The following is a 13,788-nucleotide window of genomic DNA, read 5'->3' as shown; positions in this document are numbered from 1 at the left end:
GCAAAAACAATACTTTCTGCCCTGTAGCGGGTAAATATTAAGTTAAAAATATGCCTCTTTTGCTGGGATAAAGTATATTTTCTGGGCATTCCGAAAACATGCATAACTGAAAATTGACGATTTTTGATTTATGACGTTCTTGAAAGGAGTGAGCGATTTGTAATTTAATAAAAATACCTGGAAGAGGGACGGGAGGGAGGAAAGGGGGAAAAGGGAAAGATCAAGGCTAAAGTCCAAGACAAATCATGTGAAAATAGGGACACACCACGATATGAATGTCGACTTACTATGTACGCAATCTCAGTGCTGACAATGTCGAGTGGACCATACAGAAATTCCCATATTCAATGTTGACCAATTTTGATGAACGATAAATATAGGAACCTTGTTTATAGTTTGTTCTATACGCGGGAAGCGCTAGGGTGTCAGTTGTCCTGGCGATCCGACCGTGAACTCTAAAACATATACGTTCCAGCAATTCCGGCGAATCGATATACAAGTTTAATAATCTACAAAAGAAGATCACATATGCTGATTTTCCGCGATCATCCAGAGAGTCTACACTATCTGAGTGTGGTCTAAAAGAAAATATGAAAGAGTTTCTGCTCGATAAATCAGCTTCTTTCATCTCACCAACAGATGTCTCTAGTGAAATTCCAGTGATTCAAGCACAATGTTTTTTTTTTATAAATTGTTTATTTGGCAGTCACCCAGTGAACAGATGTTTCTGCCAGTGTCAAGTATTAGTTTTATTTACAAACAAAATAATAATAGAAAATAATAATAACAATTAAAACAAAATTTCAAAGTTTAAATGCGTTCAGCTTTATCATTTTAGAAATTAAGGGTGGATTAAGCTGGATTCCTGTCCGTGTTAAGCTGTGCTCGAAATTGGATCATATATAATTATCGAACTTCCAAGAATTTGAGTAGTGTGGTTGTCAAACATGGGTAGAATTGGCAAATGTTGCACGTGTGTAAAATGATCACTTAAACCGGCCTTTCACGGTCGTCAGCCCCGTAAATGCCCAGACTTCCATATTCTTCTTCATCCTATGTTGAAATGTCAAAAAACAAGATGGTCTAAAAGATGTAATTTACTAGCGAAACCACCGCCACCGGAGCAAAGTGTCCAGAGCCGACAAATATAAACATTGACCAATCTATCATGATTGTCCCGATCACTTGCGTCAACGCTGGATGCTGTCGGAAGATCTAAATCGGTTGGCTGACAGTTGGCGCCGCTCCAGGAGACACTTCCGATGGCCGCTCACGCGAGATGGACGGAAGTAAGTGCGACAAGTCGCTCGATGGGGGCGATAATAATAATAATAAATTTGGATAATTTATCTAGCGCCATTTTCGTAAAACGCTACCTCAAGGGCGGTAGCTTGAAAGGTCCTCGGAGTCCATCTGAGAATTTTTCATAAGCGGTGTAACATTCGCCTTTTTTACGGCCCTTGGAACAATGCTCTTCTCCAGAGACGTGTTGATAAGATCTCTTACAAACGGAGCAATTTCGTTGACACATTCTTTCAAAAGCCATTTTGGTAACGGGTCCAATAAACACTGTTTGTTGGGCAAAAAAAATACATGGACGCGAAGGAAGCTAGGAGTGTATGTTAGGACAGAAGAGTGTGGCGTTCCATCCTTTCTCCTGCATCTGCAGAGAAACGGCGTCATGGTAGCTACTGTTAATGGATTGTAATAGATTTTTTTAGATGAGAGTTGCATTATTATTTAATAATAATAATAATAAAACCCTTACCGCACCCCAATGGTGCATAGGGCACTGTTTCATATAAACGCAGTGTTATCTCGATCGATTACACATGAAGGAAAGGTGATCAGCCCTCCACTTCAGGTACCAGTCCAGTGTAATATTGAATAAATATTAGAGTGAAAAAATCACTTATATTTATTAAACCCCCCTGGGAATCGAACCCGGGACCTCCAGAACGGTAGACGAGCATGCTGACCTTACACTACGGAGGCGGACAAAATTATATCTATTGGCGGATTATTATTTACCTTGCTAATTATATACCCGACACAATTGGTGGATTTTCGTTTCTTTTGGCTAAGAACATGTTTTATTATAATCAGAAACAGGAAGGATAAACTAGTGTGGACCAATCGAGAACTCGTCAGTAGTAGTACGGCTGTCCAAACTCAAAACACAGAGAGGGACATTTTTTTGTAGTACGTTTTTTTTGCGTTTTTAGACTAAGTAGATTCTTTATCCAAGACTGATTAATACTAAAACACTATCTACTAAACAATTTTCCAAATATTTTGACGGTTAGGGAAAGAAGCTTGGGTAGATCTCAAGTGGCTTTATTTTTTTCGTGTAGATTGGCAGTCACAGTCAAAAGGGATCAGGGATGATGAGTGATTGGAAACATATTTAATAACGGACTTTTAGCAAAATCATTTACTTGTGTATTTATTAGTTGTAAATTATTATTATGTACGTTTGACCTCGGCTCGTAACGCATGTCTGTATTGAAAACTATAGTGCATGTTGGTCTTCGGGTCGACCAAAAATCGCATGTGTCAGACATTTTGTGTAGTTTTGAGTGTGTAAATGGTGCTATGGTGGTGAAGGGTAGTATTGTTTGCATGCTGTGTTAGTGATTGTCCTGACGAAGAGACGGGTACGTCTCGAAACCGGTAGACGTAAAAATCTCGGTGAGTGGTTATATACTAATTTTACTAACATTTTTGTAAAAAAAAAAACAAGTGTAAATTATTATTAATTGCCTTTTTAATTTCTAATATTTCTAAGTCCTTTATTGCATGTGTGTAATATCGGCTGTCCAGACTTAAAACACAGTAAGGGATATTTTTTGTAGTACGTTTTTTTTGCATTTTTGGACTTAGTAGAATCTACTTAGTCCAAAAATGCAAAAAAACGTACTACAAAAAATGTCCCTTACTGTGTTTTAAGTTTGGACAGCCGAGTAGTACAAGTAGTAATAGCAGTAGCAACAGTATAATACTCGTAGTCGGCCGGTATGTACGTATATGACGCGAGATGCATGAATGTGAAAAAGGCGAATACTTTTTGTAAAGACAGATCGGTCTGGTGTTTATTCTCTCCTCCAACCCCTACCGGGAAGCGGCATGACGGCTCGTTAGTTTTTTTTTAAACAACATTTGAAAGTTACTTTTTTTAATATTTGGCAAACTCCAGAGTGGGTCGGATTGAAGTAAATCAAATTGATCGCAGCTAGCAAAGCAAATATAAGTTGCTGCATAAATGCATAATGCATAAATCCGGCTATTTTTGCCGATCGTCAACAAATTTGGGGGACGAATCGAAACGCATCCGCCTCAACAAATCGAAATCGAAGTGTATTCATCAGAATTCTCAGAGCGAAGAAAAACAAACTTATTTAAGGTGTAACTCAAATTCAGATCGTGGACGGCTGCGCTAGAGGTCGGACGTATTTTTTTAACTAACTAACTAACTAACTAACCATCACGCCGCTTCCCCGCAGGGATAGGCTGAGAGAATAAATAGCCACACTACTATGTCCTTGCAAACGTTCATCGCCTCTTCCACGTTCATGCATCTCCTCATACATACCCGCCGATTGTTACGACTCCTAACCTGACCACTTTCAAGTATTTGGCATACCTGATCGTGCCATGTTTTTCTCGGTCTCCCTCTGCTTTTTTTCCCGCTAACATTCGCCTCATAAATTTGTATTTTTTAAAAGCATTTAAAAAAAATATACATGTATTGGAATTTGTTTTTTTTTTCTAAATACAAGTACATGTTGAAAAAATATTTTTTTTTTAACTCTACCTTTCGACAACTCTTTTCTTTTCAAAAACCATATATTTGAGTATTTCGAAAAAAAAACTTATTTTTATCAATATACAAAAACGGTATTTTAAGCAAAAAAATCAATGACGTCAAATGTTACTAGGGTTTAAAGAGAATTAAGTTGCGATTTAACTTATACTGAGCCTTAAGGCAAGATAATCATGATCAGATGACATAAATTTTCTTAAATCCAGGTAACATTTAACGTAATTGCATTTTTTGCCTAAAACACCGTTTTTGTATGTAAAAAGTACGTTTTTCTTCGAAATAAATATACTTATGGTATGTTCTATCAATTTCAAATTATATAGGAGTTCCAAAAATCTGAGTAGTGTTGGTCAATCATTGGTAGAATGGTGAACGTTGCACGTGTTAAGTGATCACTCGACCAGCCTACTGACAGGTCATAAGCCCTGCAAATGCCCAGACTTTCATATTCTTAGATACATCAATGTTGAGATGTTAAAAAATGTTTTATTTTCTGTTGTGTGACAGGTTGTCATTATAAGTTTGAAAAATTACTAGTCGGATATTATTAGTTACTAGATTCTTCCTCAAGGCTGGCTTTGACCTTGTCAAGGCTCCGTATCGGTCTAAAATCAAAACCACGTAACCCGTCTCGTGTTCGAGTGTCCTCACACAGTACACTTCATCTTAATTTAAAACAAATGCAAGAAGAAAGAGTGGGGATAGAGGAAGACCGAGACGAATCTGGCAAGTAGCCAGAATTAATCATCGAACATCTCAAAAATTTCTTTTGAAAAATCCACGAGGGTAACAAATCACCGTGGGATTCCGCACTTTTGAAATTTCACGGTGACAACATACTAAATGTGCCATAACTCGGGAAAAAATACAATACAATGTCGCTTAGAAATGATCGGTAAAAATATCTGGTAATAAAGAAGAAAAAAATATATGAAAACTTTTAAATTCAAGCAGAGAGTAATTAAATTTTGCCATTGAAAAAATTAGAAAACAAGATGGCGCCACTTATTCATATTATTATTCCGCTATAACTCACGAGAAAGTATTTGAGCCAATGCCAAAAAATTGCTAGAATGATACAAATTTATAGACCCATCCCGAACGCCAATGCGAATATGAAAATTCTTAATGGACCACGAGTGGCTTTATGATCGATTCAATGAGCATTCGTAAATTTTTAAAATAAATCCACCGTAAATACGGATGTGATTAACAATCGTCGATTTCCTGTTAGTTAAATAAGCGATTCGGGAAAAACCAAACAGCCAAACATGCAATAAATGTCAAGTTATAACTTGACATTTATTGCACTCCCTATAGGGAGTTTGAAATTCCGTGTCTGTCAAAACACCCATTCAATTTAAAATACCAGAAATGTTATCGACAACCCATGTGGACATCGGCTACAGAAAAACTCACGTTTTAACAGATTATTTTTTGATATGCTTGACTATTCGAGGTTACATACATATGTGTATATGACAAGTTATGACATTTACTGCGTAGAATTATTTAACATCCTTAAATTTAGAATCACACAGACTGGAACAGTTTCAAGGCGAGATATTAATAGATTGGATTCTAAAATGCACGGGAAATTTGTTAGGGATAGAAAAAAACACACAATCATAAGGAATAATCACCTCATCTTCTTCGGAAATGGTCGTCCCATCTTCGGAAAAGTCTCTCACGTGACTGGCGGACCGGCAGAGACTTCCGGCTCTGCTCCCGGCCCGACTTCCGGACCGGCTGTAGTACTGGAAGCCCTTGATCATGATGTTGGCGGCGCTCTTGGATTTGCCCAACCTGCGGCCGTTGGCTCCGGTCAGGCCGAGGTCCATCTCGTCGTCTCTGTGGCCGAGGTTCCTCCACTCGTCCATGACGTGGTCGGTCCGCTTCAGGAAGTCTTCGATCTTCGCGGTCAGGTAGCTGGAGGCCGTCGAGTCCTCGAGATGGGCCGCTATGGGCCTCACGTTCTGCCTGACCTTTTGGTTCTCGCATCCGAGGACGAAAGTGAGGTTAGCGTCGAACACCACGGGGGCTTGTTCTTTGGACTTCAACTCGTCCACGTCTATTCCGATATCGGCGTCGCACATCTGCGGGAATATCCTTCTAGGAGTAGGCGACTTCGCCACAGTGGCGGAGCAGACGCTCATGGACCTCGGCGGAGGGTTGTGCGAGCTGCACGTGGAGTACTGACTGCTGGTGCTTCTGATGCTGCTCAGGCAGGATAGCGGACTCGGCGATCGCGAAATGATGGATGGAACGAACGTGTTTTTTCTTCCGGGCAGGTCTGTTATTCTTCCGGTCTCTATGCTCCGAACTCCCGGACTCGGAGACTTCGACACGATGATTCTGCCGTTGCTTCCGTTCGGCTGCAGCCGCGAAACGGTGTGGACTTCTCTTAGCGGCTTTGTATAAAACATGCTTCCCCTATTTGCCATCGGTGGTATGGGAGGTCTGAGATCCGATATGTAGCCGTTACCGAGGTAACTCAGGGGTGAGGTGTTGGTCTTCCTGATGGGTAGGATAGGCCTGCGCGGAAGCGGATTTCCGTTCATCGACACGGGGCTGCTTCTCGAGGAGTTGGAGCGCTCCGACATGGACGGCGAGCGAGACCCGTTTCTCCTGCCGAGGTCGAGGCCCACGTGGTTGTGGAAGAGGCCGTTGGCCAGGACGGACGGCCCTAGAGGCATGGCTGCGGCTGCCCCCGGCGCGGGGTGACAGAGTAGACGCTAGACCCGCGACACAGTTTCACTTGGCACTTTCATTGCGTTATTCCGTTCACACTTGTTCTATTGTTCGAATCGAAAGTCCCAAACAATAGTAGTTTCAATTAAGTATGCATCAAGTACCCGCTAACTTTCAACGCATTCTGCAATATCACCTCACTAAGTAGATCATGGAAACGCAAGGTCGTAATTTCCCGAGATACATACGAGTGCGAGTGTCGTACGCGACGCGCAACAAGATATATAACCCAACCGGGGCAAAGGCGTTTGAACGGGATTAATTTTTTTGAAGACGGGTTTATCTTTAAATTCCGAGAGAGTGACACTTGAGCAACACTACATAATAACTTACGAGACAGATGTGAGTCAGTAAACAGATTAAGTGATGCGAGGAACTTCGCGAACCGACAACAAACAACTATTAATTGGCCAGATTTAGACTACAGTAAAAAACAAAATATCGTATAAAGCCCACTTGTTCCCAAATTAAAAACAGCTGATCCAGAATACGAGAACAATGATAAAAATAAATCAAAGAAAGTGAACTGAATTATTTACAACAAACGAAAGCTGTTTAAACTTAAATTTAAAATAGTTAAGGTCAACGTGGAAAAAATCGTAAGGACCACAGACAGTCACAACTTACAGTAGCATGTCTGACTTCCAGGTTCGTTTCCGAGCACATAAGGTCAATATGTTGGCCTAGACAAAATTACGAAATGATTATGCTAAACCGGATACAGTTCCCTATGCATTCCCATTAGAATAAAAAAAAATAACGAAAAAACTACGATTTTCAAGGGTCCTGGATAATAAAGTCACTTTAAAAAATATATAACTGCATTTAATTTAACATAAATAACGGTATATACTAAGTAAAATTTTAATTAAAATTGGATAGATTTCACCACAAAGTGACTGCCGAATCAATTGATAAAAATGAATTTAGTTTAAGGTAGAGTGTTTCTGGGATTACGTTTGCACTTCATGACACAAAACCCCAGACAAAAACAGTATCATCATTACGTTATCATCGGGTATCACTAAACTCGATCACTGTCAATTTTGTCCCAACAGAAACCAGGCGGCATCACAACTTCCGACGAGGGAAGCAGGAAGAGGACCCTGCCGAGGAAGCTAGGGCATCCTTCCGCTACTGGCGGCCGTCCCGAGCGGTCCCGGAGCCCCGAGTGGCGAGCCAAGAGGCGAGCCGAGATTGCACAACACTGGCGAATACTTGGCAAGCGACACTATCACCGGTTAAAAGAAAATTAGACAGTTTCGCCTTACTCTTGCAGCGAGGAGACCACGCCAAATGGACCGAGCAGCAACTCGGACAATCAAACGTTTGCAGGAACAACAACAAACAAAAAACGAACGAGCCGTTAACATGTGAAGTTAATTGCCGTGGCTCAAAATAAGATAAGAGAAACTGTGGTGAAAACTATGTGTTTTCGTTTCAAAATTCATGTTTCAGATTAATCTGATACGGTGCAGACGGACATTATCAAGATTCTAGATCAAACTAGAAAAATCCACAGAAAATATCAAAAAGAACCACAAAACTTTCACATTTTAACATCTCATCATAGTTGAGAAATATGGAAATTCACCATTTACCATCCTAATCATGATTGACAACTACACTACTAAATTTTTTGAAACTCCTACACATATTAGATTTAAGTTTTGTATCGACATTTCTTGGTGGAAACTGCAAACTTGATGAAACTATGTATGTAATTGTTATTTGATTATATACTACATACGATTATCATAACTCTCAGGACACTTTACATGTGAGTCCACTGGAACCATCTAAGGCTGGTTTGAGAAAGTTTTTATTTAGAAGAGACCCTTTTATTTGGATGTATGCAAGATCCTAACTGGGTTATTTTTCAAAATGGGAAAAACGTGAATACATGATTTTCAATTTTACGCACCTTATATAGAACATGTAGAAGAGTCATCGCTTCGACACATAACAAGGGTCACAACTCTCAGTAATGAGGGCTAAAAGGGAGAAATATTAAACAAGTGTTTGGACACAACAAATATGGAGAACTCGTCATGATCAGTTATTTCAAATACTTGAATTGACGTCGACAATAATCGGCGGGCATATGTATGAAGAGATGCACGAGTGTAGAAGAGGCTTAGCTTGTTTTCAAATACAGATTGGCGTTGGAGTTGCATACTCTCTGCCTACCCCTGCGGAAGCAACGTGATAATTAGTTACATAGATGGTAACAGTCTCCATGCTTCACCCATCTCTGTTTTGTCAGGATTTCTTCGTTTGAGATTTATGGTGCCAGAATCTGTAGTTACGCTGGAGTTGTGTTCCCTCCGCCTACCCCTGCGGCGGGCGGCGTGACGGTTGGTTGGTCAGTTTGATTGTCCGGACGCTGGTAACGCGCGCGGCGACCTGGTTGGGTGAGGAAACCGATCGTAAATAACTTACTGACAACCCAAATGAACTAACAATCGGGTTAGTATCGCCGTTCAGCGCAGGCTATTTCTGCCTCGGGCGAGAAGCTCGACTGCACTTATCAATACACTACTCCTTCACGACCCATCGATTTTGTGATCGATTTTGATGCAATATCTTAATTACACGAGCCCGTATGGGACTTACATGCCCCGCTGACAGTGATAGGAACTTTGAAAGCATTCTAATAATAATAAAAATATCTTTGACAGTGAAAAACTTTGCATGATTGATTAAATACTGATTTTTTAAAAATAAAAGCCTTTTTACATTATTTTTTGACACGTCAGCATAGATGAAGAAGAATATAGAAATCTTATATCAAAAAATAATATAGCAAAATAACTCCTAATTGGAGATTTGTGAACAAGTATTTGGACACACTCAAAATGTTGTAAAAGCTTTTTTAATGCATGGGTCCGAATGGAAACCAAGAGTTTCTATACCGGAACTGGGAATATGTCGGGAGCTCTCAGCCCGTATGCAACCCCGAGCGCCCTAGAAATTGCTGCATTTTTTTTATTCCTGCTCCATTTCCCACATGGCAGTGATGTTTTTATCCCTAAGCTTTTTCACACACGTCATCCGGATCTCACCAAACACATTGCACTTCTGTATCCGTGAAGAAGTCCGCCTCTTTAGTGTAGTAGTTAGCTTGTTTGGCTACCGTGCTGTATCATGGGTTCGATTCCCAGAGGGGGGGGGATCGTGAAGCGTAGGACTGATCTCCTTCCCTTCATATTTAATAATTAACGATCAGGATGACACTGGGTCTGTACGATGCAGTGCCTTATACACCATTGGGTACGGATAAGGGTTGAAAGAAGAAGATAAAAATAATTCAAGAAGATAACAGACAGCAGATGAAGAATTAAAATGATATGGTAGTACAGAAGTCTGGGTATTTACTGGGCTTACAACCTGTCATTGACTGGAACAATTCTTTTTCATCTATGTTGAGATATGATTAATCAAAACAATGGGAATAAAACTTTTTTTTTAAAGAAAAGATAATTATTTGTGTTTTTATTATTTACACAAATATTTCAATTTCATACTATTTCTGTGAGCTCAAGCGGTTCATTATTGAAAATAGGTATCAAATTGTGGTAGAGTGGGTTCGAAATGAGAAACTCAGAGACTTCAGAGTCCGCGACACTAACCACGGGACTACAACCCGACACAAACACTTCAAAATTCAGTATCCGTAATAGTTGTTTCGGTCTGTGATGCTAATTTAATTGTTTCATCAGTAGTTAGAAACAGTGAGAGTGAGATGAGCTTTGGAAAAAAACTAAAAACGCATTTGTTTGCTAAATCATTTCCACTATATCCTTTTCCCCAATCAAATCACAGAGAAGCGGCCTCTAGGTAGTAATTTACGGAAATGGTATTTTTTTTAAAAAATATTCATTATTATTATCCTAAGGGTTGTCTTAAGAGGGCATCTTCAGTTTAGATCAGAGAATCCAAAACTTATAATTTATATTTGAAGCACTAACATTGTGATTTTCCATTTTATAATTGAAATGTAACTTTGTCTTAAAATCACTATAAATATTTTATTATAACTTAATTATAATGTCTATCGGTTTCGAAGCTAACCGCTTCATTATCAAGACTAATTAATACTAAAACACTATCTTTTTTTTAAACCCTTATCCGCACCCCAATGGTGCATAGGGCACTGCGTCATATAAATGCAGTGTTATCTTGATCGTTTACACATGAAGGAAAGGTGATCAGCCCTCCGCTTCAGGTACCAGTCCAGGGTAATATTGAATAAATATTACAGTGAAAAAATCACTCATATTTATTCTTACCCACCCTAGGAATCGAACCCGGGTCCTCCAGAACGGTACTTTATCTACTAAACAATATTCAAAATATTTTGACGGTTAGAGAAAGAAGCTTAAGTAGAGATCTCAAGTAGATTTTTTTTAGCTTTTTGTTAGCTTCGAAACCGGTAAACATTATAATTAAGTTATAATAAAATATTTACAGTGATTTTAAAACAAAGTTACATTTTAATTATAATCCAAAACTTGTTTGCCTCGACCCCTATTTTTCAACATTTTTCATCCCCCATCTATTTTCACAATATCATTTTTTTAGTTACATCACAATGAAGCGCCCTTGAGGAATTATTTTACAAAAATATCACTAAATAAATAATATTTTTTTTAAATTTAAAATTATACGACGAATAATTCACATTTCACAAAACACAAAACGATACTTAACGAAGAATTAAAAACGACACAAGTACGAACATTCATCCATGATTCGAAGGAGCCATCGGCTCGAAGGACCAACGGTTCGAAGGAGCGACTGGCTCGAAGGACCAGACGGTTCGAAGTCGATTCGTTACATTGACATAATAAGATACGGACAGAGGCGAACGTCGGTGGCGCGGTGCGGTCGCCGCGACTGGCCCGCGACTGCCGGCTCCGAACAGATATAATAATACCCCGCGCGGTGGCTGCTATTCTCAAACACCGCCGATGCTATCATTATTTCGTGCGTCGTACATACCGAAAATCATCAAGGATAAATTAATAAAGGTAAGCCCAATACACGTGACCCTTCTCATACAATAAAGGTAAGCCTTCTTGTCGTATAAAGGTAACCCCTCCCGTCCTATAAAAGTAAGCCTTCACGACTTATAAAGGTAAACCCTTTCGTCCTATAAAGGTAAGCCCTCCCGTCCTATAATGGTAAACCCTTCCGTCCTATAAAGGCAAGACCTCCTGTCCAATACAGGTAAGTCTTCCCAACTTGTAAAGGTAAGCTCTCCAGTACTATAAAAATAAGCACTCTTGTTCAACACACGTGAGCCCTCCCGTACAATAAAGTTCAGCTCTCCCAACCTATAAAGGTAAGCCTTCCAGTCCAATAAAGGTAAACCTTCCCCTCCAATAAAAGTAAGCCCTTCCGACATATAAAGGTTAGCCTTCCCGTCCAATAAAGGTAAACCTTCCCCTCCAATAAAAGTAAGCCCTTCCGACCTATAAAGGTTAGCCTTCCTGTCCAATAAAGGTAAACCTTCCCATCCAACAAAAGTATGCCCTTCCGACCTATAAAGGTGAACCTTCCCGTCCAATAAAGGTAAACCTTCCCCTCCAATAAAAGTAAGCCTTCCCGACCTATAAAGGTTAGCCTTCCCGTCCAATAAAGGTAAACCTTCCCCTCCAATAAAAGTAAGCCCTTCCGACCTATAAAGGTGAGCCTTCCCGTCCAATAAAGGTAAGCCTTACCATTCAATATAGGTTATTCCTCCCGTCTAAAAAATGTGAGGTCTCGCACTCAATAAAGGTAAGCTCTTCGGGTCAATAGAGCTAGCGTTAATTTTCAGCAAAGGGGTCCAGTTGACCGATGATATTCAGATTGCAGTTCGATCGGCGGACACGTTCCTGAATAGTTCCTTGTCCCAAATGTCCACCACCAGCGGTCAGCCGGCGCGGGCATCAGTCACCGGCCACTTCCCAGGGGGCTATATCCGTCCCGCCGATCAGATTATGATTAATTTATGCCTTTTAATCGAACAAGCCCCCGAGAGAACGGTCAACGCCAAGTTTCAGCACTATCACCAACTAACTAACTAACCATCACACCGCTTCCCCGCAGGGGTAGGCAGAGAGAATAGAACCCCACACCACTCTGTCTTTGCAAACATTCTTCGCCTCTTCCACGTTCACGCATCTCCTCATACAAACTCGCCGATTGTTACGACTCCTAACTTGACCACTTTCAAGTATTTGGCATACTTGATCGTGCCATGTTTTTCTCGGTCTTCCTCTGCTCCTTTTTTCCAATTACATTCGCCTCGTAAATTTGTTTTACCGATCTTTATTTAGGAATATCACGATTTTGGTATTTTGGGAAAAGAGCCGTCAGGATTTTGATTTATTGAGAATTTCAGCTTTCACGATTTTCACATAAGAGACTGTGGTTAAATTATCTTATGCGAACATTTTGATATGTGGAGAATTTAACAATTAATAATCAAAATTCATTTCACTTAATATTTATAAGTATTTTCATCTTGGTAGGATGGTAATATTTGTCAGGATTTTGATTTAGAAATTAGGAAGATGGGAAGACCATTTGCAGCAAAAACAGCACAAAAAAATGTGATAATCGTATCACATAGCAAAAACCTTCAAGTAATCAAAGAAGCCATAGAGAATAAAAACTACACCAGGATTGTTCCTACCTTATTCTCCAATTTGTCATTCTCGTGCTTCAGGGCAGATCTCTCCTGTTCCAACTTTTCTGATTTCGTCTTAATGGTTTCAAGCTCCTCCTAAAAAAATATACAATATATTATGAAATTGATATATCGCTCACTCCTTTCAAGAAAGTCATATATAAAAAATCGACAATTTTCAGTTGTGCACGTTTTCGGAATGCCCAGAAAATGTACTATATCCCAGCAAAAGAGGCATATTTTTACTTTATATTTACCCGCTACAGGGCAGAAAATGTTGTATTTGCATTTCGAAGAAAATGTATTGTATAATTATTTTTTTAAACATATTAAATATTTTTCAAATGGAGAAGAAAACTAACTAACTAACTAACCATCACGCCGCTTCCCCGCAGGGGTAGGCAGAGAGAATCGAACGCCACACCACTCTGTCTTTGCAAACATTCTTTGCCTCTTCTACATTCATGCATCTCCTCATACATACCCGACGATTATAACGACTCCTGACCCGGCCGCTTTCAAGTATTTGACATAC

The 13,788-nt window shown here is 39.7% G+C and overlaps 1 protein-coding gene across 4 annotated transcripts in view; it reads right to left on the bottom strand.

Moving 5' to 3' along the window:
* Mhcl (Myosin heavy chain-like) overlaps positions 1-13,788 on the bottom strand; it is a 186,636-nt gene that overhangs the window by 19,591 nt on the left and 153,257 nt on the right. For all 4 annotated transcript variants that reach the window (XM_088256444.1, XM_088256445.1, XM_088256446.1 and 1 more), the window contains one exon: positions 13,260-13,349. In XM_088256444.1, the coding sequence (XP_088112570.1) occupies positions 13,260-13,349 (90 nt within the window). The remainder of the gene's footprint in view (positions 1-13,259; positions 13,350-13,788) is intronic.

The sequence above is a fragment of the Brachycentrus maculatus genome, unplaced genomic scaffold (genome assembly GCF_059751285.1).
Source record: "Brachycentrus maculatus isolate JH-2025_06_01 unplaced genomic scaffold, ASM5975128v1 h1tg000061l, whole genome shotgun sequence".
Classification (NCBI taxonomy): Eukaryota; Metazoa; Arthropoda; class Insecta; order Trichoptera; family Brachycentridae; genus Brachycentrus; species Brachycentrus maculatus.
This window is presented reverse-complemented; position numbering and strand designations above follow the sequence as displayed.